The sequence below is a fragment of the Stigmatopora argus genome, chromosome 6 (assembly GCF_051989625.1).
Source record: "Stigmatopora argus isolate UIUO_Sarg chromosome 6, RoL_Sarg_1.0, whole genome shotgun sequence".
NCBI classification, from domain to species: Eukaryota; Metazoa; Chordata; class Actinopteri; order Syngnathiformes; family Syngnathidae; genus Stigmatopora; species Stigmatopora argus.
Genome location: NC_135392.1, coordinates 19,140,502 through 19,167,612, shown reverse-complemented (window position 1 = coordinate 19,167,612; position 27,111 = coordinate 19,140,502). Strand labels below are relative to the sequence as shown.

The 27,111-nt window shown below is 41.6% G+C and overlaps 1 protein-coding gene across 1 annotated transcript in view; it reads right to left on the bottom strand.

Annotated features, from left to right (window-relative positions):
- The window catches only part of cntn2 (contactin 2), a 78,008-nt gene that overhangs the window by 13,662 nt on the left and 37,235 nt on the right, over window positions 1-27,111 (bottom strand). Inside the window, exons 9-19 of the mRNA XM_077602137.1 lie at window positions 23,546-23,727; window positions 23,324-23,460; window positions 19,649-19,778; window positions 19,386-19,536; window positions 19,157-19,284; window positions 13,399-13,574; window positions 10,568-10,688; window positions 9,583-9,741; window positions 4,885-5,034; window positions 3,438-3,508; window positions 3,103-3,337 (exon numbers count right to left, since the gene is read on the bottom strand). Coding sequence (XP_077458263.1) covers window positions 3,103-3,337; window positions 3,438-3,508; window positions 4,885-5,034; window positions 9,583-9,741; window positions 10,568-10,688; window positions 13,399-13,574; window positions 19,157-19,284; window positions 19,386-19,536; window positions 19,649-19,778; window positions 23,324-23,460; window positions 23,546-23,727 — 1,640 coding nt within the window. The remainder of the gene's footprint in view (window positions 1-3,102; window positions 3,338-3,437; window positions 3,509-4,884; window positions 5,035-9,582; window positions 9,742-10,567; window positions 10,689-13,398; window positions 13,575-19,156; window positions 19,285-19,385; window positions 19,537-19,648; window positions 19,779-23,323; window positions 23,461-23,545; window positions 23,728-27,111) is intronic.

Below are 27,111 nucleotides of genomic sequence, written 5' to 3'. Positions count from 1 at the left end.
TACTGGTGCAAATTCTAATGCCGTTGTTTTGCTTATTGTGCAAATTCTTACGCAGGTGTTCCGATAAAAACAGATTGTTGTGACAGTTGTTTTTATAACCTTCATGATGTTATTCGGTTAAGCTTATACAATTGTTCAAAACAGTTGAGACAGTTGTTTTTGCTTATGCAATTGTTTAAATCAGATTACCTTTGAATGTTTTGGTTATGTGCCGCTAAATGGACCGAAGAGTATGCCGCTCGTCAGAATGCTTTGTGGACTGAGACGACGTCACAAGGCACCTCCTTGCAAGTTGTAAGCAGAATTTGTTGAAAGATGTTTTCCTATTTTAATTAAATATTACTAATAATGATTTAAAAGGTTTGAATCATTATTCCAACAATATATAACATTGTGCCACTGATGAATCTCACAAGGAAGAGATTAATCGTCCAATTAAAGAAGCCACATTGTTTTTTCGCCCTATTTAACCTATATATGGCATTATCAACCAATCAACCAATTTAGCAGCAAAAAAAAAAAAAATATTCGGTAAATTTGTTAAAACAAGGGGTTCCATTCTTCTGTAATTTTTCTAAATTACAAAGACTAGGCTTCCACATCCAGTTTCAAGGTCCTGCCTTTCCTCCTTCCACCCATTACTCCATAAACACACAGAGATGTTGAACCTTGGTTTCAACTCATTTCATGTCATTTTCCGAACCGCTTCATCCTCATTAGGATTGTGGGGGGTGCTGGAGCCTATCCCAGCTGATTCCAGGCCAGAGGCGGGGGACACCCTGAATCGGTGGCCAGCCGATCGCAGGGGACAAGGAGGCGGACATCCTTGCATACTCACACCCATACCAAGGGGCCATTTAGAGTGTCCAATCAACCTACCATGCATGTTTTTGGAATGTGGGAATACAGACTAAATAGGCACCTGTTAATGTAACATTTATAGTTTTGGGGGATAACTATAGCCTAAAAAACGGGCCCTCGGTGGTCAGAGAAAAAAAAAAACATAAGTAGCAATATAGGCCAAATGATGGAAAAAAATGATGTAGTAAAGACCGGAAAATACGGTACTTATTTTTTCATCACGTGAACCAGAACAGAAGTTGATCGGGTCTGTGAACTTCAACTTCAGCGGGAAAAATTAGATATTTAAATACTATTTTTGTTTTTCTTTGATTTCAGTTGATAAATCTTTGATGAGAATCAGTTTATAATGTAAATTTCGGTGACAGTTTTAAATTTGAAGATTTTAAGCCTAAATCTGAAAATTTAAACTTCCAGATTTTTGCAATGCAAAAAGTGTGCCTCAGCTCAAAAGTGGTTGAAATACACTGCTATATCTTTACACATGCATTCATTCTATTTACAGCAGGGGTGCTAGGTGTCTTCAACAAAGATGTACCGTATTTACTCGCATATTTCCTGCCCACGTATACATGCCACATGCTTTAATTGCCTTAAAATTGTTGAATTTTACAATTTCTCACGTATAAGCCTCCCCCTGATTCACAATTTTCACCTTCATATTCATGGTTTTAATAGGGAATACAAATATATTACTTTGAAGGGAAAATCTTAAGAAAAATGGTCACTCGTGGTATTGCTGAGATACTGTATGAATCAAAAGTACATCATTAGGGTCAATATCATAAGGAAGTCAATATGCCTGTCTTTGTAAATGCAAAATAATATCAAATTATTCAATTTGAAAAAGGAAATAAGTCTATATTGATGATCTTGATGAGAACCTAATGCTTTCTAATGACAGAAATTACAATTTTCTTACCAGAAGTTTAAGATGTTGTGGCAGCCATATTGCTTCTAATGTCAAAATATCTCAATTCTTTCGATGGTTCATATTACTCCAATAGTTGTCACTTTCGGAAAAAGAAAATCAAAGTGGAATTTTGTTTTATTTCAAAATAAAGGCTACTTGCGTCTGGCCAGTTAGAGCACGTTAAACTAGGTAAGACGGCAGCACCCTAGTTAAGATGGCGGCACCCCGCAAGTGAGTTTTTTGGTGAATTTCATTCATAGATGTCAAAATAAATTTTATTTAGCGTTTTATCTGTTTATCCTTTTCTATTTTGAAATAAATGACCGTATCGGCTGCATTGTCTTGCAACATCGAGTCATGACTTTATGGTGTTATAGCGTTGTCAACTTGCAGTTTCATGCGTGTCGACTTTTTATGCACATATTATTATATAAGACGTACACTTGGTTCAGTCATCATTTTTTTGTCCGACAAAAGCGGCTTAGATGTGAGTAATTTGAGATACGAGCATTTGAGACAGCGAGTTGGCCAGGCCGCGAGAGGCTGCTGATGATTTCACCGCACTGCCTCTCTCGCCGCATCTTCCTCATGCAAAAATCTATACGAGGACTGGGCTGAGAGTTGCATTTTTTCCGTGTTTTTTTTGCATTAGTCAGTGCAGAATTAAGGGAAACACAATGGATCCAAAGCAAGCTTGTGCAAAGAAGGGTGGTGCGAAGAAAAGGCGTGTGATGACAATCAATATTAAGCACAAAATAATCGAACATGAGTACTGTACACGTGACTGAGCTGGATCGCTAATACGTTTAATAAGTTCGCCGAAAGCCGGGGTGGAATACATTAACCTCTTTGCCTTGGTTATTGCACAAGAAGGTTTAAATTTAGTGCAACGTGAGATTAATTTTTTTTAAGTGTGTGTATAGGAATCTAAGTTCATTCAAGTTAAATTTAAAGTTTATGTTACGTTACGAGCGCATCCGTCATGTGACTCTCTCTCTCTCACCCATCCACGAACTCCCTGTTGTATAAAATAATGCCTCATTTTATTTTTAAACATCATAACCACTAGTTATTTGTTGCTCTGATAGTAGATGGTGAATTTCAACCAATAAAAATGTTTTTCCATTGTAATATCCTGTTTTTTGGTGTTTTTTCAGAGGGTGGGAACGAATTAATTTGTATTTAGTTCATTTCTATGGGAAACGTTGATTTGAGATACGAGTAAATCGACATACGAGCTCAGTCCCGGGAACGCATTAAGCTTGTATCTCAAGGTACCACTGTATTCATTTGTGTTAAAACATATTAAACATATAAAATAAACTGACCTTCCTCAGCGGAGTAGACTACCGCAATTTGGCTGAATGGACCTTCTCCCCTTCGGTTAATGGCTTTAATTTTCACCTCAAACAGGCTGTATGGGATCAGGGTTTGATTGTAGTACACATATCGGGATGACTCTACTAAAGGTATTTGCACTTCTGTCCATGGCGATGTGTCTTTCTTTCTGAATGCCAAAGTGTAGCCAAAGCCGTCACCATTCTGATATTCTCGAGCCATGGGCTAAAAGCAGAAGACAAAGGTTCAACAAACCTAACTTTAAACCAAGTACTCATTTCCCCGTGTGATCACAATTTCCTGTATGTGTTAGTTTCCTTCTTACTGTCCATGTTATAATGAGTTCATGCCGATCTCCCCCTCCACCTCCAAGTCCACTGGGAGCCACTGAGGGGGCTGTGGATCAGAATAAATTAGCAGTGCTTGAGGGGGATATATGGGAATTTTACCTTTCACCTCATATACCACAATGTACACAAATAATTAGTTCTCCTGAGCATTGTTTCCCGCGGCAAATCACAAGAAGTGATACACTTCATCAAAATCAACTTTTGGTGACGTTAGGTCTTTGTAAAATTTAGTTTTTGGAATAATTTGTGGCGGCCCGGCGGCTGAGTGAATAGTGCGTCGGCCTCACAGTGGGAGACCTGGGTTCAAATGCAGGTCGCCCCACCTGTGTGGAGTTTGCATGTTCTCCCAGGGCCTGTATGGATTTTCTCTGGGTACTCTGGTTTCCTCCCACATTTCAAAGACATGCATGGTAGGCTGATTGGACACTAAATTGCCCCTTGGTATGAGTGTGAATGGTTGTTTGTCTCCTTGTGCCCTGCGATTGGGTGGCCACCAATTCAGGGTGCACCCCTGCTGGGATAGGCTCCAGCACCCCCCGCAACCCTAGTGAGGATAGAGCGGTTCAGAAAATGAGAGAATCATTTTGGGGATCTTTTTGATTCCTGGTGATAAAACTTGTATGAGAATGACTTTAAATCGTTAATGTAGATGACATAGGTTTAAATTTGAAGATTTTCAGATGATGCTGTGCCTTGAATTTTTTTCTAATGCAAAAAAATGTGCCACAGCTCAAAAAAGGTTGGGACATTGCTCTAGAGTTCCGGTTCACCCAATAACACTGACATTAAAGAACAAAAGTCAAATTACAGAATTTTCTGATAAACAGCACATGTAATGTGTGATTGCGTTTTGGCCATGGGTGTTGCATGCTCAACGTACAAATATCAAGTTGTGTCTTACCTGTTTCATGATTTTGCGTTTCTATCTATTTAAAGCCGCGTTTTGTATTACTCATCTCACCTCATCTGATTTTCTGAACCGCTGTATGGGGGGGGGGGCTGGAGCCAATCCCAGCTGTTTCCGGGCCAGAGGCGGGGGGGGGGACACACTGAATCGGTGGCCAGCCAATCGCAGGGCACAAAGAGACGGACAACCATGCACACTCACACCCATACCTAGGGGCAATTTATAATGTCCAATCAGCCTACCATGCATGTTTTTGGAATGTGGGAGGAAACCGGAGTACCCGGAGGAAACCCACGCAGGCCCGGGGAGAACATGCAAACTCCACACAGATGGACATGACCTGGATTCGAACCCAGGAGCCCAGAGCTGTGATGCCGATGCGCTAACTACTCGCACCCCCCGGGCTGCCCCGTTTTGTATTACTCCTGTATGATAATGGTAATTTAGTAAAAATGACAAAAATACAATTTCTTTCTCCTATTGACATACACCTTAATGGAAAAACATATCTTTACCTAATTGTTCTGTACGGATGATATTTGAGGGCATGCTGGGTTCTCCACTGCCTAAGATGTTACTGGCAATGACCTGAAATTCATAATCCATCCAGGGCACTAGCCCAATCACCTGTGCAGACTCTGCATTTCCTTCAATATTCATGGGTTCTGTTTTAAAAAAAAGAGATGTTTGTTATGTAAAAGTTTGACATCAAAATCTAAAAACGAAAGTTACTAATGTACTGTATTTACTCGCATATACGCCCCCACGCATATAAGCCGCACGCTTAAAATTACCTTAAAATTGTTGAATTTTACAATTTCTCGCATATAAGCCGCTCCCTGATTGACAATTTTCACTTTCATACTGAGATACTGTATGAATCAAAAGCATATTATTAGGGTCAATATCATAAGAAAGTTAATATGCCTGTATTTGTAAATGCAAAATATCAAATTATTCAATTTGAAAAAAGAAATAAGTCTATCTTGATGAGAACTTGATGCTTTCTAATGACAGAAATTACGATTTTTTTACCAGAAGTTTAAGATGTTGTGGCAGCCATATTTCTTCTAATGTCAAAATATCTCAATTATTTTGATAGATCATATTACTGCAATAGTTGTCACTTTCGAAAAGGAAATAAAACGAAAAAAATAAAAGTGGAATTTTGTTTTATTTCAAAATAAAGGTAATCTGGTCAGTCAGAGTACATTTAACTAGGTAAGATGACGGGCACAAGTGAGTTTTTTTCTTGAATTTTGTTCATAGACGTTAAAACTAATTTTGTTTAGCGTTTTATCTGTTTATTGTTTCTCTATTTTGAAATAAATGACCGTATCGGCCGCATTGTGCTGCGTCTTGGTGTCATGGCTCCATGGCGTCATGATGTTATAGTGTTATGGCGTTGTTAAGTTGCAGTTTCGCGCATGTCGACGTTTTATGCTCATATGAGCTGTACCGTCGATCCAGTCATCATTTTTTTCGTCCGACAAAAGCGGCTTATATTGGATTGGATTGGATAACTTTATTCATCCCGTATTCGGGAAATTTCGTTGTTCCAGTGGCAGTGGCAAGAGGGTGAGGATGCAGGAATAGGAAAGGCATTTTAGACATAGATAGTAGTATATTCGAGTAAATACGGTAACTACAGTTCTATGAATCCCGGATGACTGATAGAGGCGGTGCTGGAAGAACTGACTGATCCCTTTGCGCATGTGCAGTGCAAGAACCAATACCAACGAAGTCACTTGAGACCACAGGTTGAACCCTGGAAGGGTACATAGTTCCGGTGCAACCATTGTTCCAGTCCATACAGAGTCTTCTCGCGTGAGCATGAGGAATCTGAGTGACTGAATGCTCTGGCAGTCATACAGGATTCAGAGAGCTGAACAGTTACATACGTAACTTTCATTCTATTTCATCTTTCCTGTCCGTCAGAGGCAGTGTTGAAAGCACTGACTGACGAACACCAGCAGTCACCAAGGATTCCAGACACAAACAACACATTGGAGTCTCCGTGAACACGAAGACCACGCCCATTGGGAGGGGAGAGGTGACAAATAAGCAGTAGCATCCAAAATGTGCCAGATGATAACCATGAAGTAGAGGCACAAATGACCATTTGGGGAACGCCGTTCAGCCAAACCAGGCCCCTCAGTTTTCCCACTACAGCAACAGGGCACTCTGGCAGGGGCACCCAGTCACAAAAACCTGCAGTAGAATCCACACAAGCACATGAGGCCCAGACAGGGCAGCACAGATACAGACTGACCCTGCCCTCACCTGGAGCAAAGAAATCCTAAGGAAGCTGCAAAGGGCAACAGATGAGATGGGCAGCCCACACTTTGCCACAAAGGCGACATTAGGTTCTCTGGTGACACCAAAGTCCCCAGAGGGCCACAATTCCGAACAATAGGCAAAACGAGACGCATGCAACACGCTAACATGCAAGTCATCCAGAAGGTGGACAAGAGTACCATTGAGTGACCCCGCAGGAAACCCTCTTCTGCGACAGCCGAAACTGACCGAGTGGTGGGAACGCATAGCAGGCAATTAGGCCAAGCCCAGAGGACTGGAGCACCCCCAATGGAACACCAGAGAGAGGGGGAACACCTTCCAGGAGGGCTACAGATCGACCTCTGGGCAGTCGACGATGCATGGCATTCTAAACAATACATAAGGGCAAATTTGGCGATGACTACCAGCTGGTGAACAGCGCCGCATGCGCGCCAGTGGCCAAGCAAAAGCCGCAACGCATCGTGGAGAAGAAGAGTCGCAGCAACGTGCAGCACGGTAACCTGGACGGCGAGACCAGCCGCTATACCTCGGACATTTTCGCCATGATGGTGGACCTCACGATAATTTATTTTTATTTATTCGCAGCATACAGATCGCCACAACACGTGCATCTCCAGAGGGCATGATTGTTCACATCGTGTGTCCCCCTCTTAACCGCACGGCGGAACCCATTAACATTAACATGGTTCCTACCAGCTGAATTATGTAGAAATAGAACGCCACAGTGTAGATTCATTTATGCCGCAATGGCGTGCTACGCCTTTAGCACTTCAACGAATGTCAATATTTAGGAGGCATTTTCAAAAGCGAATTAAAAAAATTGTCTTTCTCCACAGGTGATGTGCGCGATGCAAAATTCACTCGCGACAAAACAGGAAATAGCAAGATGTAGTGCATTTCGGTTTATATAATATTTACCGTATTTTCTCGCATATTAGCCGCCTCCGCGTATAAGCTGGGCCCTTGAAATTGTTAAATTTTACAATTTCTCTCGTACAAGACGCCCCCTGATTCACAATTTTCACCTCCAAATTAATGGTTTTAATAGGTAGTACAAATGTGTTCCTTTGAAGGGAAAATCTTAAGAAAAATCATCGCACATGGTATTTCTGAGATACTGTATGTTGCCTGCGCCTTGACAAATTCAATGAGGAAGTCACTTGAGCAGTACAACCAGGAAGTGTGTCCATTGCGGTCTAGGGTGTCATCCTTAGGTAAGATGCCAAGTGCCCCGAGCGAGCAATGGCAGGCCCAGGTGAGTTTTTTCACGTTTTATGCAAGATACAGTTCTTTTTCTTGAATTTCATTCATAGACATCAAAATAAATTTTGTTAAGCGTTTTATCTGTTTATCTTTTCTCTATTTTGAAATAAATAACCGTATCGGCCACATTGTCTTACGTTATGGCGTTTCGTCCATCATTTTTTTAAGCGACTAATTTGGCGTGTATGTGCTGAGTGCCACCCATGTCAGCACCAAAGAAGTGGGGCCCATACCTCCGCCATTTTTCATCTCCTGTCTTCCGCTTGATAGTTTCAGCGTGGATTTTGACATTTTATGAACTTTTTTATACTTAAGATAAAAAAACACGATATACTGAAGCCGCAAAAGTTGAAGGATCACAGTAGTATGGTAGTATTAATAGGGGTGATCCTACTTCGCTGTTTTAGGATCATCGCGACCATGTCTTGTCGACATTATCCGCAAAATTTGAGGGAATACTGTACCTCAAGTCTGACACTCACACCGGGGCCGAACACTCAACAAGAAGGTCGAGGGACACAACGGCAGACTTGCCACCTGGCATGGAGCCCAAGCTGACAGCAGCTGGGATATGAATGGATTCCCGAGTGCATCCCTCAGCAGAAACCACCGGTGTCCACGCGATCTCACCTAGCAACATAGACTAATATAACCTGCCAAAGGAATCAAAAGGGCAGAAGCAGACTGCTTGTGGCAAAAGAAGCCATACCCAAAGGGCACGGCAGGCGGGAAGCCCAATTGCGGATGGGCTAACGCGCTGCACAACACCGCCAGCGTGGAACCAACAGGGGAAACGACTGAAGAGCCCTGCAAAGAGGACATGGCCCTCAGCTCTAATAACATAGAAGCCTGACGAAACCCAACATCGCAGCACTTGGAAGCGGAAGTAACCAAGAAAATACGACATCCGCAAAACCAAGGTCAGCATGTCAGGCGGACATGGCTCAGGCACAGCTGCCGAAGCGTCAAGGAGGGTGTTACTATAAGAGGCCATACATTCCCCCAAAACAGCAGCAGCATAACCACAGAGGCAAGTTGAAGATCAGAATCCAACACAAAGAGCAGAGGGTCGCGCAAGGCGACAGGCAGAGCAGGAGCGTCAACACAAGCACAAAGTCGGCTATCCAAATGACTAGCCAGCCGGAATGACACCCCAGCCAGAAACCAGGAGATGAACAGTGGTCATCTGTAGGTCCAGCGGAAATAAACAAAGAGGGTGTCCAGCGGTGCACACATAGTTACTCCATCCAAAAGCCAGCAAGAACACGCTTGCGAACTGCGGAACGGAAAGGGGTGGCACGCCTATCCACTTGGGGACAGCCATTAACGTGACAAGGCCTTAGCAGGGCAAATTTGAAGCCCCGACACGACGTCACAAGTGTACACATGTTACATACTTACCAGCACCACCATGCCAAAAGAAAATAGTGACTGGAACAATGGTTGCACCGCAATTAATATATACTACCCTTCTGGGGATCAACCTCTGGTCACAGGAAACTTCGTTGGTATTGGTACTCGCACTGCGCATGTGCGAAAGGATCAATCAGTGTTTACAGCACCGCCTTTGGCGGTCAGAATGGATGAAATAGAACACTATTTATACATATATATGATTATTATTTTAGATTTATTTTTGACAGTTAACACACCTGTTCTCATCTGCTTCCACTTGGATGACAGAGAAGATCGGCCCATGATCACATAATTGCCAATTGGACTGTGGTTGTCATAGCCCCGGCTCCATCTCAGTGACACCGATGTTTCTGCAACATTCCTTACCAATAAACCACCAGGCGGTCCTGGGGGGCCTTGGCAAACATAAGAGGTAATATTATTTTCATTGTTATTTTTCTATCCATTCATTCATTTTCAAAACCACTTGAACGTCGTATCCAGGTCAGTCCTCCTCTGTGGAGTTTGCATGTTCTCCCTGGACCTGCGTGGGTTTTCTCCGGTTACTCCGGTTTCCTCCCACATTCCAAAGACATGCCTGCTAGACTGATTGGACACTCTAAATTCCCCTCAGGTATGCGTCTGGGTGCTGGCCACCGATTCAGGGTGTCTGCCGCCTCTGGCCCGAAGTCAGCTGGGATAGGCTCCAGCACCCCCCCACCCCACCCTAATGAGAATAAAGCGGTTCAGAAAATAAATGAATGAATAAATAGAAACTACTGTGAACTTGAGGACTGTGATTGGCATATTCTCTTTTACTACAAGATGGAATAAGAACATTTGAGAACACTCACAGTAGACCTAGAACATGTTTAGTATATATTTCAAATGACAACCTACATCTATATTACTATTTCTATTTCTCAACTAGGCTTAAAATGTGCGCACAAGCGGAGGGCTAAAGACAAGGCAGCCTGAGTGTTCATGTTTCCTTCAAATATTTTTTAAAATAAACCTTGTGATTGAGAATGAGTCATTGATCATTCTGTACTCTTAATGGTCATCTTGATAGAATGAATAAAAATATTCAGTGGAACCTATAAAAATGTCAACAAATATGATGTCATTGTTGATATGACTGTAGATGTCAGTCAAAGCAGCTTGTGGGTCACAGACCCGGTGATGTTGCAGTATTTATGTCTGAAAGTAGTTTTTGTAGGAGGAAATGAGAATGTATCTTACCTCGTACCACAAGTTTGGCAGTAACTGAGGCACTGTCCACCACGGTTTGAGCTGTACAGGTATAAGTGCCTGCATGACTCAGTTGAGTGTTCCAAACAAACAGGTCTCCAATGGTTTCCTTCTATAAAGATCCAACATCAGAAGTAAACAAAACATTTTTTTTCTAACTGTTAAACTATAATATCCTCCCAAAAATATAAATCCACTTGTATACACGGCCTATTTAACCATTGCTTTGTTTAATCAATTTAATACAACATGAAAGAAATTTATATCAATTTAAGTCTTCAAAAACTTGAGGATTAGAACCACAATTTTTTGTGTTTTACTAAAGTTTCTTACCACCAAACTATGAGAAGGATAGTGCCTGGCGAGTATTCGGCTCCCTTGAACTTTTCAACCTTTCTGTGGAAGTTGAACGAAATTTATTGGATATTTTAAACTTTTTTAACAAATAAAAAACTGAAAGGTGGAGCGTACAATATTTCTGAATGATCCAATGTTGACTGATGATGATAAATACAATCGACCTGTGTGTAATCATATCTCCGTATGAATGCACCTGCTCTGTGATAGTCTCAGGGTTCTGTTTAAAGTGCATCGAGCATGATGATGACCAAGGAACACATTGAACTGATACTGCCGGATTTGGATACAAAAAGGTTTTCCAAGCTTGAAACATCTCAAGGAGAACTGTGCGAGCAAACTTATTGAAATGGAAGGAGTATCTGTTAGGAGTAGCTTGTTATTGTTTTTCCCATTGCCTTCTCCCTCTGTTCTGAGGTTCGGCGGTGGCGACTCTCCGGGCCCTGGACGAGGGGGTCGGCGGCCCCCCGACCAGCCAGGGTAAGGTCCCGACGACTTTTCTAAAGTTCTGGTGTCTATTAAGGGCAATCCACTCGGCTATCACTTAAAGGGCCAGCGGGGACGCCCGCCAGACCGGCCACTCGGCCATCACTTAAAGGGCCAGCGCGGACGCCCGCCGGACCGGCCAATCCCACGCCTTGCCAAAGGCCCGCGCGGACGTCTGCCGGACCGGGCACTCCCACGCCTCGCCACGCGCCGGCGCGGACGCCCGCTGGACGGGCCACTTTCGCGCCTCGTTATGGGCCGGCGCAGACGCCCCCAGGACTGCGTTATCCGGTAGCCTGCGTTTTTCTTTTACATGGACATTCTGCTTTAGGATCCGTCCCTGAGAGGGGGGATACTGTTAGGAGTAGCTTGTTATTGTTTTTCCCATTGCCTTCTCCCTGTGTTCTGAGGTTCGTTTCCCTACTCTTGTTTGTCCCTCCTGCCTTGCCGTTGTACTCGAGCAGCTGCCCGTGATTCAAAATTAGTTCCTGTTGTGTCTATTTACATCTCACTGATAATAATGTAATTTTTGGATCGTCTGCCTTATTTCCCTTGCCATGTGTCTGCGTTACCTCGTTCCTCGAATCCCCGTGTTTTCCCTAGTCTATTTTGGTTTTGTGTTTCGATTCCTAAGTCTTTGTTATTTTGTAAGATCCTGCCTAAGTTATTAAAGTTTTGGTATGAGCACTATTTCCCTCGTCCTCGCCTGCTTCCCCACGATTAGGTCCTATTCCTAGTAACCTCGCCTCGACGTCTCCCCAAAGACGTAACAGAATCAGACCACTCCAAATCTACCAAGGCCCGGCCATCACTCTAAACTTTCACCTCAGACAAGGAGAAGACAGAGATGCAGCCAAGAGGCCCATGATCACTCAGGATGAACTGAGATCTACAGCTGAGGTGTGAAGGTCTGTCCATAGGACAACAATCAGTCATACACTGTACAAATCTGGCCTTTATGGAAGAGTGGCAAAAAGAAAACCATTTCTCAAAATATCCATAAAAGGCTTTGTTTAAAGTTTGCCACAAGCTACCTGGGAGACACACTAAACATGTGGAAGGTGCTCTGTTCAGATGAAACCAACATTGGAATTTTTGGCTACAATGCAAATCGATATGTTTGGCGTAAAAGCAACACAGCTCATCACCCTGAACACCCCATACCCACTGACAAGAATGGTGGTGGCAGCCTCATGGTTTAGGCCTGCTTGTCTAGCAGGGACAAGGAAGATGGTTAAAATTGATGAGAAGATGAATGAAGCCAATTGCAAGACCAATCTGGAAGAAAACCTGTTGGAGTCTGCAAAAGACCTGAGACTGGTACAATGATCCAAAACATAAAGCCAAATCTACAATGGAATGGTTCAAAAATAAATATCCAGGTGTTAGTATGGCCAAGTCAATGTCCAGACCAGAATTAGATCGAGAATCTGTGGACAGAGCTGAAGACTGCTGTTCAGAAACAAAACAAAAGTTCTAAATTTCCAATAACTTTTTTTTCCACTTTACGATTGTGTCCCACTTGTTCAGGGGTGGCCAAGTCCAGTCCTTGAGAGCCCCTATCCAGTCTGTTTTCCATATCTCCATCCTCTACCACCTGAATCAAATGATCAAGTTATCAGCGAGCTGTGCAGAAGCTTTATACCAATCCCGATTATTTGATTCAGGTGTGTTGGTGGAGGGAGACATGGAAAACAGACTGGATAAGTGCTCTCGAGGACCGGACTTGGCAACCCCTGCACATGTTGTTGATTCTTGACAAAAGGTTTTAATTGTATGTCTTTGAAAACTAAAAGTTTGCGAAAGGTTGAAAAGTTCAAGGTGGCTTTTGCCTAGCACTGTATATTGTTGTGAAGTAGCTAAAAAAGCATGAAAACATTTATAGTCTCATTAGTCTGAAAACACTCAAAAATGAACAGCAAATAATTGACTATACTCCTACTGCTTTGAAACCTAGTTAACTCTCAGCATTCACTCACACTCTCTACTCGGTGGTACGGTCCTGTAGAGTCCTCCAGGTCCAGCAGAGCCCCGTTGAGGGCCCAGATAAAGGTCAGGTCCATGGTAGGATCGTGGGAAGCATGACATTGCAGTGTCACATTCTCACCTTGATTGATGTCGGCATTGGAGGGGGCCAATGTGATTTTGGTGGCATCTGTGGGTTTTGACCAGATATGCCTTTAGTATAGTGAGCTATTTTTGGAGTCATTCAGTGTATGAAACTCAAGCCATGAGTTAAAACAAATGGTTGCAAATTTCGAGTTTTCTATGTCACGGTTCCTGAACTTCCAAATCTACCTCTGTCAATCACTTCAACTTCAGTACACCTTTACTTTCCCTCGATCCATACCCCTGAATGCACCCCTGTCGCTTACACCATCAATGAAAACATGGTGAGATTCCACTGCCTTGAAATTAGGATGCACAATCTATAGAATGCTTGCAAGAAAATAAACAAGTGGAAGAATGTACTGTTCTGTTAAAGGGTGTCAAAGTGAGCGTTCAACATGACAGATGACTCCTGTAGGAGAACCAGTGAGAGACGGATATATCTATTATTTAAGTGTTCCGGAGCCAGTCAGGGCCGGCAGGATTTGTCGACAAACTTGTGCATCGGGTTGTGAGTACCATTTGAAAAAAACGGATGCAAAGCTTAGTAAAATATTTACTCTTTGAAAAATTGGTTAGCACAAAACTAATCACAGGATTGGTACACCGGGATGTCCATCATTCCTCCATGAATTCAAGGCGAATTAAAATTCTTGACGTTTTGAGAACATACAGAGGGGCAAATAAGTATTTAGTCAACCACCAATTGTGCATGTTATCCTACTTGAAAAGATTAGAGGCCTGTAATTGTCAACATAGGTAAACCTCAACCATGAGACAGAATGTGGAAAAAAACGAGGAAATCACATTGTTTGATTTTTAAAGAATTGATTTGCAAATCCTGGTGGAAAATAAGTATTTAGTCAATACCAAAAGTTCATCTCAATACTTTATGTACCCTTTGTTGGCAATAACGGAGGCCAAACGTTTTCTGTAACTCTTCACAAGCTTTTCACACACTGTTGCAGGGGGACACGTCTGGCAGTGCAGGATTTGAGTCCCTGGCGGCGCATTGTGTTACTGATAGTAGCCTTTGTTACTGTGGTCCCAGCTCTCTGTAGGTCATTCACTAGGTCCCCCCGTGTGGTTCTGGGATTTTTGCTCACCGTTCTTGTTATCATTTTGATGCCACGGGGTGAGATCTTGTGGGGTGAGATCTTGCATGGAGCCCCAGATCGAGGGAGATTATTAGTGTCTTGTATGTCTTCCATTTTCTAATAATTGCTCCCACAGTTGATTTCTTTACACCAAGCGTAATACGTATTGCAGATTGAGTCTTCCCAGCATGGTGGAGGTCTACAATTTTGGCTCTGGTGTCCTTCGACAGCTCTTTGGTCTTGGCCATAGTGGAGTTTGGAGTGTGAGAGACTAAGGTTGTGGACAGGTGTCTTTTATACCGATATTGAGTTAAAACAGATGCTATTAATACGGGTAACGAGTGGAGACCTCGTTAGACCTCGTTAGAAGTTAGACCTCTCTGACAGCCAGAAATCTTGCTTGTTTGTAGGTGACCAAATACTTATTTTCCACTCTAATTTGGAAATCAATTCTTTAAAAATCAAACAATGTGATTTTCAGTTTTTTTTCCCCACATTCTGTCTTTCATGGTTGAAGTTTACCCATGTTGACAATTACAGGCCTCTCTAATCTTTTCAAGTAGGAGAACTTGCACAATTGGTGGTTGACTAAATACTTATTTGCCCCACTGTAGTTGCACTTTGGGATTTTAGATGATTTTAAAAATAATGATAATTTGGAATAAAAAAGTATAGTTGGATTTGTAATAATAATATTTTTTTTATCTTTTTTAGGGATTGTACTGTGATCCTTTTTCACTTCGCGGCTTCAACTTTTGCAGCTTTACTACATCGCAAATTTTTTTCTGAAAAAAAAATCATAAAAACGTTAAAATCCATGCTGAAACTTGCAAGTCGAAGTCACTCCCCTGTCTTGCGCTTGCCACTAGGAAAATGGGGCAAGACAGAGGACTGTTACTCAACTGAGGAAAAAAAAATGGCGGGCAGCGGGTGGTGGCCGTCATTTTTATCCGAAAATAGAGCTTTCTGATTTGAAAATAAAACTTGGTCGGCAAATTGGACGGCAGAGAGCATCAGGAAAAAGTTTTTTTTTTTTTTAATTTTTTTTTAGAAATGCGAGCCCCGGGCGACATTACGGTGGATGGCATCGCCCTTGTCCGAAAATAGAGCACTTTGGACGTCGATGCAGAGCAACGTGGTAGTTGAGATTCCATTTAAGTCCGGGCAGTGGGCTGACGTCATTCTGAAAATAGAGCTCCATGGACGGCGTGGATTTCCCGGCTGGTCGACCGGTGATCCGGCGGCCCATGCTCGCGGCGTAAGCCGGCGAGGTCTGCCCCGCCACCCGTTTTCATCCCGAACGCGAAGCTGTACCTCAGTTAAAGGGGATCACCTTCAACGACTTGTACTAAAACTCCCATTAACCTGTTATCTTGGATTTATATCAAGCAGAGAGGAAGTAATTTTGCTGTGAGTACAATATTTAAAGTATTTACATTTTTTATATATATATACATTATATTTAGATTTTGTCATATATTCAAAATAGATATTCCCGTTTGCGATATATTCAAAATATAAATTCCCGTTTGTGATATATTCAAAATATGTTACCGTTTGTGATATATTCAAAATGTTACCGTTTGTGATATGTTCAAAATATGTTACCGTTTGTGATATATTCAAAATATGTTACCGTTTAGTGATATATTCAAAATATACATACCTGCCAGGATGTAGGCATATATGTTTTCATGCTTGCTGATCAAAGTGCCTGCCTTTATTTGAACATTGGGTTGTGCTCGTGACCGGACGATTCGCCGACGGACGTTTGGCCGACGGACGTTTGGCCGACGGACAGTTCGCGGAACGGACGTTTCGCCGAAGCGCTCGCCCCGCCGGATCGTGTGTGTACATGTTTTTTAACCTTGGCCCTCGGGCTATATACGGCCGTTACAGATAACATTCATTTAGGAATAACAAAGGGCATGTACTGCCCCCCGCTGGACATATTTCTAAATACAAGTACGTAGTACAATGTGCTGCCAATTTTTTATATTTTTTATTTTATCCTTGCGTTTAGAGTAGTAGCCATTTGGAGATCACGCAAAACAGTACGTGACAGAAGAAATAGAGAAAATAAAGTAGTAGTAACAGTAAGTACTACTGTAATGAAATTGTAAATCCAGAAATCCTACTCCAGAAAATTTACACCAGCATAGAAAACGTTGAGATTAATCTTTGAATTGAGGTTCTCAGCAAATCATTTTGAATATATATTTCCTAAAATAATGGGAAATTATTTAAAATTAAAATATTGTTCTTATTGGCACACATCACTAGAAGTAAGTGTGTTCCATGGCATTTTCAGGTATTGTTCTCTAAGCCCTCTAGTCTGTCCAAAGCACTTAGAATTTCACATAAGTCTTCTAGTGTTGTTTTTTTCTCAGTGTCAGGCACGTAGCAAGAGCGTGTGTATGTGTACATATATAAGAATATTGAACAAAAAATATAAAACATTGGCAGCACATTGTACTATGTACTTGTATTTTGAAATATGTCCAGCGGAGGGCAGTACATGCCCATGTTATTCCTAAATGAATGGTATCTGTATAGGTTGAAAAACATGTACACACACAATCTGGGGGCGGGCCGAGCGCTTCGGCGAAACGTCCGTTCCGCGAACTGTCCGTCGGCCAAACTAACACCAGGTGCCAAATTAACACCAATAACGAGTAGGCATCGTGAAATGTTTTCTAATTTTGATCAGTGCTCTTTTCCGAATACAGTCATACCTCGACATAAGAGAGCCCTGACATACGAGCAATTTGAGATACGAGTAAAATTTTGGGCAAATATTTATCTTGGGATATGAAACAAATTTTGATATACGAGCATACAGCGGCCGGGAGAGGCTGCTCATAAGAACATCATGGGCACTGTCTTTCTGGTCACAACTCTCTCGTGTAATGTCTCTACGAGCACTGGGCGGAGCGTTGCATTTTTTTTTCCCGTTAGTCAGTGCCCAGTCTCGTTGGCAAGTTGCCGTGTGTTATCCTATTGTGAGGACATTTGTGTGCATCATTTTGGGAATATTTTGAAGGGAAGACAAAAGCAAACAACCCTCGATAGGTTGCATCTGAAAGTCAGGGTGGAGGCGGGGCAAATAGAGCCAACCCGGGAGAAGAAAGGTATCAAAATTTAAGACAAAATTCGAATTAAGTTTAGTGTAAGGTTAGATTTAATTTATTTTTTAGTGTGTCTGCATCGTCATCCAAGTTCATTTAAATTTGTTCATCTTATTTTACGAGCGCGTTGCCATGCAAAGTATTACCCCCCCCCCCCCCCCCCCCCCTCTGTCCCTCTCTCTCTCCCTTCCGCAAAATCCGTCTAATTTTAGCACTATTAAACACATTTCGGTACTATTAAACCACTAGTTATTTGTTACTTTGTTAATAGATGGCGAATAAGAACAAATAAAAATGTTTTTCCAAGCCAATATCCTGTTTTTGGTGTTTTTTCAGAGGGTTGGAACGAATTAATTTGTTTTTAGTTCATTTCAATGTGAAAGTTTCGTTTGAGTTACGAGAAAATAGAGATACGAAATCAGTCCCGGAACGAATATAAGCTTGTATCTCGAGGTACCACTATATGTCATTTAGGTTTTTTCGTACTGTGGTTTCAGGATATATTTAACTCTTGAAATATACTTAAAATATTTCTTTTAATCTTGCTTGAATAATTTCAGATATGATTATGCAGTGACCTTGAAATTTAGTAAATTGTAGATTGTTCTCAAATTCTGAAATTCTCCTGAATTCTCCAGGTATAAATAGCCACCTAAAGGCGGCCTGGCGGCCAAGTTGTTCGCATGTCGGCCTCACAGTTCTGTAGTCGTGGGTTAAATCCCAGGTCGGTCCTCAATGTGTGGAGTTTGCATGTTCTCCCTGGGTTATGCGTGGGTTTTCTCCGGATACTCCGGTGGTGCGTCCCAAAAACATGCAGATTGGGCTGGTTGAAATCCTTAAATTGCCCCTACATATGAGTGTGAGCATGAGTGGTTGTCTGTCTCCTTGTGCCCTGTGATATGCTGGCCACCAATTCAGGGTGTCCCCTGCCTCTGGCCTAAAGTCAGTTGGGATAGGCTCCAGCACCCCTTTCAACCCTAAGCGGTTCAGAAAATGAATGATCGAACGAACGAGTGAATGAAACAAACCAATCAATCAATCAGTCTGTCAGTTATTCGATCAATCTATCGATTGACCGATCGATCAATCAATCAATCAATCAACCAACCAACCAACCAATCAATATTTGGGTGTTCTAACCAGTGGAAAGCAAGGAGCAAATAGAGGATAACAGTGTATGGCATCATCAGGGGTTTGCCCCGTTTTTTTTTAATTTATTTTATTTTAGAATGATGATAGTTAAGCTGATAAAACTGAGTATATTTCATATAGCGGGAAATATGATTATTTTAAATCTGCAACACACAGGATAACTGTTTAATTTTGGGCATCCAAGATGAGATGCGTTGCATTTGCTTCTACTCGGTCGCTAAGAATGGTAGTTTAATTAATTGTATATATACCTCTGACAGACAGGTGTCCTGTGCTGTTAGCTTTTCCCAGGTAATTCTCAGCAAAGCAAGTGTATTTTCCTTCATCTGCTCTGCTTATGTTAGTGATCCACAAGAAGCCATCGCGAGTCACAGTCACCCTGAGTGGATATTTCACAAAGTCAAAAAGGGAGCGAAAAGATTAGGGTATAACTTGCTCTTGTTTCTCACTCTACACTCTGGATGTCTTTAGTGTCAAGACCTGCTACTGTTTGTAAGCAGCTCCGTGCCACGACTCCAGAAAAGGCTGGGCTTTGGGGCTGCTTGTGGGCGACACTCAATCATCACTTGTCCACCTCTGGCCGCAGGAATCAGTTTTCGCACAGGGTTTAGTCTGAAGTCCGGAGCTTGAACTAAAGTAGGAAGAGGGTGCAAAACAAAGATGATGGTCACCAAACTTTAGCAAAAGACAGGGGTCAAAAAGGGCAATGTTATTTTGTGGTACGGTAATAGACTTTTTATAACCTTGGACTCTTAGCTCAGCAGTAGAGTAGATTGTTCCATGCTTGTTCTCAGCAACACACTGGTACATCCCAGAATCCTCCAAAGCTAGGTTGCTAATTTTCAGACGAATTCCATTCACTTCAACTCTATCCTGTAAAGTTTTTAGGGTAAAACTGGCAGAAATTCATTTGTAGTTCAATTATTTTCTTCCATTATTTTTAACTAGCATACAGAGTTTCCTTTTGTCAAATGGACTGTCCCATCCATGGTTTTAATACATTAATCATTCAGATAAATATGATTAATTATGTGATATTTTAACCAATGTTCCCTCTAATTTTGTACATGTCTGGGCATACATACAATCTCCCTGAGCACACTGAAGACCATTGTAAGCAACATCAGAAGTGCTCGCTATGGCCACGTACCAGTATCAATAAAGGATCTAGTCATAATAAATGTAATTATTAATTAAAAATCTTAATAAATGTCACGAGAATGTACACAAATCTGACTTAAATTTCACATTATTTTCCTTCTCACTTCTCATTCTTTCAAATGACTTCTCGGCTGATTGTGTCGCTTGAGGTAGTCTAGTTTCCAATTACAGGGGTACCTCGAGATACGAGCTTAATTCGTTCCTGGACTGAGCTCGTATGTCGATTTACTCGTAACTAAATGAACGTTTCCCATAGAAATGAACTAAAAACAAATTGATTCATTCCAACCCTCTGAAAAACACCCAAAACAGGATATTGGATTGGAAAAACATTTTTATTTGTTCTAATTCGCCATCAATTAACAAAGTAAGAAATAACTAGTGGTTTAGTAGTACTAAAATGTGTTTAATAGTACTAAAATTAGACGGATTTTGCGGAAGGGAGAGAGAGACGGACAGAGAGAGGGGGGGGGACTTTTTGCACGGCAACGCGCTCGTAACATAACAGAAACTAATTTAAATGAACTTATATTACAATGCAGACACGCTCAAAAATAAGTTTAATCTAACCTTACACTAATCTTAATGATAATTTTGTTTTAAATTTTGATACCTTTCTTCCCCCGGGTTGGTTCTATTTGCCCCGCCTCCACCCCGACTTTCAGATGCAACCTACCGAGGGTTGTTTGCTTTTGTGTTCCCTTCAAAATATTCCTAAAATGATGCACACAGCATGACACAACAGACATTACACGAGGGAGTTGCAAACAGAAAGACAGTGCCCATCATGTTCTTATGAGCAGCCTCTCGCATCCATTCTATGCTCGTATATCAAAATTTGTCTCGTATCTCAAGATAAATATTTGCCCAAAATTTTACTCGTATCTCAAATTGTTCGTATCTCGGGGCACTTGTATGTTGAGGTACCACTGTAGTCAATATATTTCCATTGGAAAACTCGCTTACAACTTTAGCTTCGACAACTTTAGACTTCACCCAGTTTCACCACTTCTGCTATTTGCACATACACAGCCATTCCAACTTAAAAGAAGCGCAGTTCTCTATTACTTTGGTTTGGGGAGTCGACGTATCACATTCATTTAGCAGAGTTAGCATTAGCATCACTTAACTCCATCGCACTGTACATGTGCAAGTATAATGTCAATGCCATGATTGGCTGCGTAGTGCATCGTATCCTAGGATTGGCTTGACACCTGTCACTCACTGAATTACACAACAAAATTATACCAAAGATATATGGTATCCACTCGTTGGCTGCCCGGTGGATGAGTGATTAGCGCGTCAGCCTCACAGCACAGCTCTGGGCACCTGGGTTCAAATCCAGGTCGGTCCATCTGTGTGGAGTTTGCATGTTCTCTCCACGTCCGCGTGGGTTTCCTCCGGCTACTCCGATTTACTCCCACATTCCAAAAACATGCATGGTAGGCTGCTTGGAAACTTTGAATTGCCCCTAAGTATGGGTGTGAGCGTGCATGGTTGTCCATCTCCTTGTGCCCTACGATCCGCTGTCTACCGATTCAGGGTGTCCCGCCTCTGGCCCGGAGTCAGCTGGGATAGGCTCCAGAAACCCCCGCAACCCTAATGAGGATAAAGCAATTCAGAAAATGAATGAATGAATAATGCTTCCTTTTTCACGGATAATGTAGACCAGACATGGCCGTAATAGACGAAAAACCGTGAAGTAGGATCACCCCTATTGTTAATACATATCATACTACAGCTTTACGTGCCTATACGATACGAAATACAATTACACAAGTACAATTAGCCAGAAGTATTTATTAAATATCACAATTACAGACATATGAAAAATGATAGTGTTAGTATCTAAATCTCTCATCTTATCTCATTTTCTGAACCGCTTTATCCTTCTTAGGGTTGCAAGGGGGTACTGGAGCCAATCCCAGCTGTCTCCGGACCAGAGGACACCCTGAATCGGTGGCTAGCCGATTGTAGGGGACAAGGAGACGGACAACGCTAACCCACTCACACCCATACCTAGGGGCAATTTAGAGTGTCCAATCAGTCTACCATTGAAGTCTTTGGAATGTGGGAGGAAACCAGAGTACCCAGAGGAAACCCACACAGGTGGAGAACATGCAAACACCACACAGATGGACATTACCTTGATTTCAACCCAGGACTTCAGAGCAGTGAGGCCGACGCGCTAACCACTCGCGCCACCGGGCCGCCCAAGTATCTAAATATAATCTATAATTAAAAAAATGTAAATACTTTAAGTACTGTACTCACAGTGAAAATAGTTCCTCTCCGCTTAATTAAAATAAAAAAAGAACAGGTTTTTGGAGTTTTAGTCCAAGTCCTCTTCGTCAGATTCAAGAGGTATTTTTCTTGTACAAATATTGCTTTTGTTTTTGTCTTGACACTGTCAAGACGATTGCCAAATTCAATGGCAGCGACATCATCAGTCTCCTTGCGAGTAGCTCAATGCAGTGTGTCGACGTCCTATCGTCATGCCAGCTTCACAGCCGTATCTACGGCGTAAATCCATCATAATGCTGGTTCATTTTTTTATTCCTTGGAGTTGGGTGTGTTTGTCCACATTTGCTAATTCGCACCTCGTGGGATGCGAGCTTCCGGCGGTGAACAACGGCACGTGTGCGCCGGTCGTCAAGCAAAAGCAGCAGTGCTTTGGGAGAAGAACGGTCGCTGCAATGTGCAGCACGGCAACATGTGCGGAGAGACCACCCGCTATACCTCGGACCGCTTCACCTCATGAGAAATTATTTTTAATTAACATTAAAATGGTTATTACCAGCTGAATTATGTACAAAAGAACGCCAGTGTAGATTCATTCGTGCCGCAATTAAGTGCTACTCATTTTGCATATTAAGGAACGTAAATATTTAGGAGGCATTTTCAATGGCGACTCAAAAATTAAGCAAGATTCACTTGTGATAAAAAAGGAAATGGCAAGACGCAATGTAGGCACTGTATATATGATATTTGGCACGCTCTTTGTCCCTCTATTGTAGATAGCTTTTTTGGTGAGGGATGAAGCGTTGCCCCCTGACCTTCGGCATTTTTCACCGCCATTTTTCATCTGTCTTCCGGTTGCGAATTTCAGCGTAGATTTAGACATTTTTATGAACTTATTTTTTAATATCACTCAGAAAAAAATCCACAATGTAGTGAAGCTGCGAAAGTTGAAGCCGTGAAGTGAAGAAGGATTACAGTATTAAGTATTTCACGTTTTGTCTGTGTGCTATCTGTACCTGTGTAGTAAGTGGCTGTCCATTGCGGAGCCAGCGGATGGACGGCCGTGGTTTACCAGCTGCGACACAACTCCAGTAAAGTTCTGAACTGATCTCGACTTCAGAATCACTCATCACTTGCAGCCAGTCTGGCTGAGCTGAAGCACAAAAATAAGAACCGCATGGAAAATGACTTCCCGAAATGTAACAAAACAAAAATGTGAAAAGACGTTGGCTGCATACCTTGCACAATGATGCGGCCCTGTTGAACATCAACTCCCTCGGAATTGTAGGCTTCACACTCATAGAGACCCTCATCATCAAAGGAAAGGTCTGGTAAGATGAGCGTAGGACCATCAACACTAGAACCTGCCTTGGACGGCATGAGTCCATCCACCTTTTTCCATCTCAGTTTGGGGACTGGACTACAAAAGTCGGCGTAAATGTTAGAATAATTATGCACACATTTAACACAGATGCTTGGTTTTTACTCTCTTTTTTCTCTCCTTATAGATATATGTGGATTATTTCATTTACTTGGGGGGCAGCTACATTTTAAAGACTATTCATCTTATTTTGTACATTTTATGTCCTTGTAATTAATGTACAGTGGTACCTCTACTTATGAAATTAATTGGTTCTAGAAATTCTTTTGTAACTTTGATTTTCATAAGTGGAGCAGCATTTTACATTATAGCCACTATGAACCTTTTAAAAATGATAAAAGTAGGTATCCCAATTTTGCATGAAATATGTATGCAAATGTGTGAATGTATGTAAAAACAGAGCAATTATTATTAAAATGATGCCACAACCCCGAACCAAACAAAACCAAACAATCCAGCTCTTCTGCATTGTCGCTCTCCACCCCTCCTCCCCAACAATCCATCTCTCCTTCCTTCCCTCCTCCCCTAGTTTGATAAAGTAACTGGCTTCTACAGCATGCTAACCTTCCCATTCGCAGTGGCTTTATGAATCCCATCAAGCCACAAGGACGGAAAGCCATTGAGGTGTTGAAAGATAATAGGATACCAACTTCAGCACTATAATATAATAAGAAAAAAGATCAAATACAGGAATTGTATAGTAGGGTCGCTTGAGTGAATGAGGCTATCCTGCATGGGTTTTGTGAGTGAGGTGACTGGCAAGTGAACCTGTCTTGCCTGCAAAAGGGCACTCAAGAGGAACACTATTCAAAGCTGCTAAATCAAGGTATCTGAGGTTGTACTTTGCTTGATCTTTCCTAAATTAGACGGGTTTTGTATCTTGAACAGTAATTTACATAGCAAAGTTTTTCGTCACCTTAAAATTCCGTAGCATTCGTGAGTTGAGGTATCAATGTACAGTAATAACTTGACATACGAGTGTCCCAAGATACGAAAATTTGATATACGGGGAAAAATTTTGCCTTGCGATACGAGACAAATTTGAGATACGAGCATACGAGACGGTTCCCGATGCGGCCGCCAGTGGTCAAGTATGCGAGAGGCTGATTATGAGAACAGCATCGCTCTGTCTTTCTCGCCACATCTCCCTCGAGTGAAGATATCTACAAGCACCGGCCGTTCAGGTTGCATTTTTTGCATTAATAAGTGCAAAATTAAGGGAAAAACAATGGGTCCAAAGCAAGCCAGTGCAATGAAGGGCTAACCATCATTTCCAAGCTGCGCAGTGACATTCATAACGAGATGGAGGGCCTTCGTTTAATATGGTTAAAAGATAAACAGTTAGCGGGAGATCGCGTGACCGAGTCGATAATCTGCGAAAAAGCCAGCGGAATCTACATGGACTTGAAAGCAAAACAAGAATTGGAAAAACACACCAGTGTAACTAATATATATATATGACTATATAACTAAATACTACAGTCATACCTCTACTTACCAAATTAATTGGTTCCAAGACTTTTTTCGTAACTTGAAAATTTTGTGAGTAGAGAGAGGTGTACTTTACATGTAAATTCTCTAATTCGTTCCACCGTCTTCACACAACTACCAACTAGACCCTATCAAATTGGTCAGTGTCCCAATTTTGTATGAAAGATGTGAGGAAACACAAAAATGAGAGAAAATCATAAGGAAACGATTTATTAATGTCTTAAAATAAATAAAGCATATGAAAATTTGCCCTGCGGCGCTGAAATATCTCCCTCCGCGGTCATTATAGACGTAATATCCGTGTTCGTATGCGTGGAAACATGTATACTAATCCCTCATTTTTCACTGATAATGTACACCAGACATGGCCACGATAATTGAAAAACCGCAAAGTAGGATCACCCGTTATTACTACATACCATATTACATGTTTTCGCGCCTATACAAAAATACAAGTACATAAGTACAATTATCAAGTGTATTTATTAAATATCACAGTTCCAGGCATATGAAAAGACTATAATATATTAACATCTAAATATAGCGTATTTACTCAAATATAAGCCGCCCGCCTGCACCCTTAAAATTGCCTTAAAACTGTTAAATTTTAAAATTTCTCACGTGTAAGCCGCCCCCTGATTCACAAATTTCACCTCCAGATTTATGGTTTTATTAGGGAGTACAAATGTGTTACTTGGAAGGGAAATTCTTAAGAAAAATCATCACATGTGGTATTTCTGAGATACTGTATGAAACAAAAGCACATTATTAGGGTCAATATCAAAAGGAAGTTTATATGCCTGTCTTTGTAAATGCAAAATATCAAATTATTCAATTTGAAAAAAGATAGAAGTCTATCTTGATGAGAACCTAATGCTTTCTAATTACAGAAATTAAATAGCCATATCGCGTCTAATGTCAAAATATGTCAATTCTTTCGATGGTTCATATTACTGCAATAGTTGTCACTTTCGAACAAGAAATAAAATGGAAAAAAATCAAATTGTAATTTTGTTTTATTTCAAAATCAAGGCTACTGGCGTCTGGCCAGTCAGAGCACATTCAACTAAGGTCAGATGGCAGCGCCCTAGGTAAGATGGCCATGCTCCGAGCGAGCAGTGACGGGTACGTGAGTTTTTCACGTTTTATGCAAGATACGTTTTTTTCTTGAATTTCATTCATAGACGTGAAAATATTTTTTTGAGCGTTTTATCTGTTTATCTTTTCTTTGTTTTGAAATAAATGACCGTATCGGCTGCATTGTCTTGCGTCATGACGTTATTGCGTTGTCAACTTGCAGTTTTATGCATGTCGTGTTTTATGCGCATAAGCCGTACCCTCGATTCAGTTATCATTTTTTGTCCGACAAAAGTGCCTTATACGCGAGTAAATACGGTAATCTAAAATAAAATTAAATACTTTAAGTAATGTACTCAGTGAAAATAGTTCCCTACGCTTCATTTAAATAATTAAAAAAACTGGTTATTGGAGCTTTAGTCTAACTCCTCTTCGTCAGGATAGAGAGGCATTTTTCTTGAACAAATATTGCTCTTGTTGTTGTCTTGACACTGTCAAGACGATTGCCAAATTCAATGGCTCCATGACCAATGTTGTAGTCAGTCTCCTTCTGAGTGGCCCAATGCAGTTTTTTGACGTCCTATCATCATGCCATTTTCACGGCCATATCTACATCATAATGCTGGTTCATATTTTTATTCTTCGGGGTCGGAGGCGGGGTGTCTTAGTCCATACGAGAATTTGCAGTTGCGTACCTCGAAAAATGCGAAGTTCGGCTGGTGAACAATGACACGTGCGCGCCGGTGGTCAAGTGAAAGCGGCAGCGCTACGTGGAGAAGAAAGGTCGCTGCAACATGCAGAACGGCAACCTGGGTGGAGTGACCAGCCAATATATACATACTATATATATATATA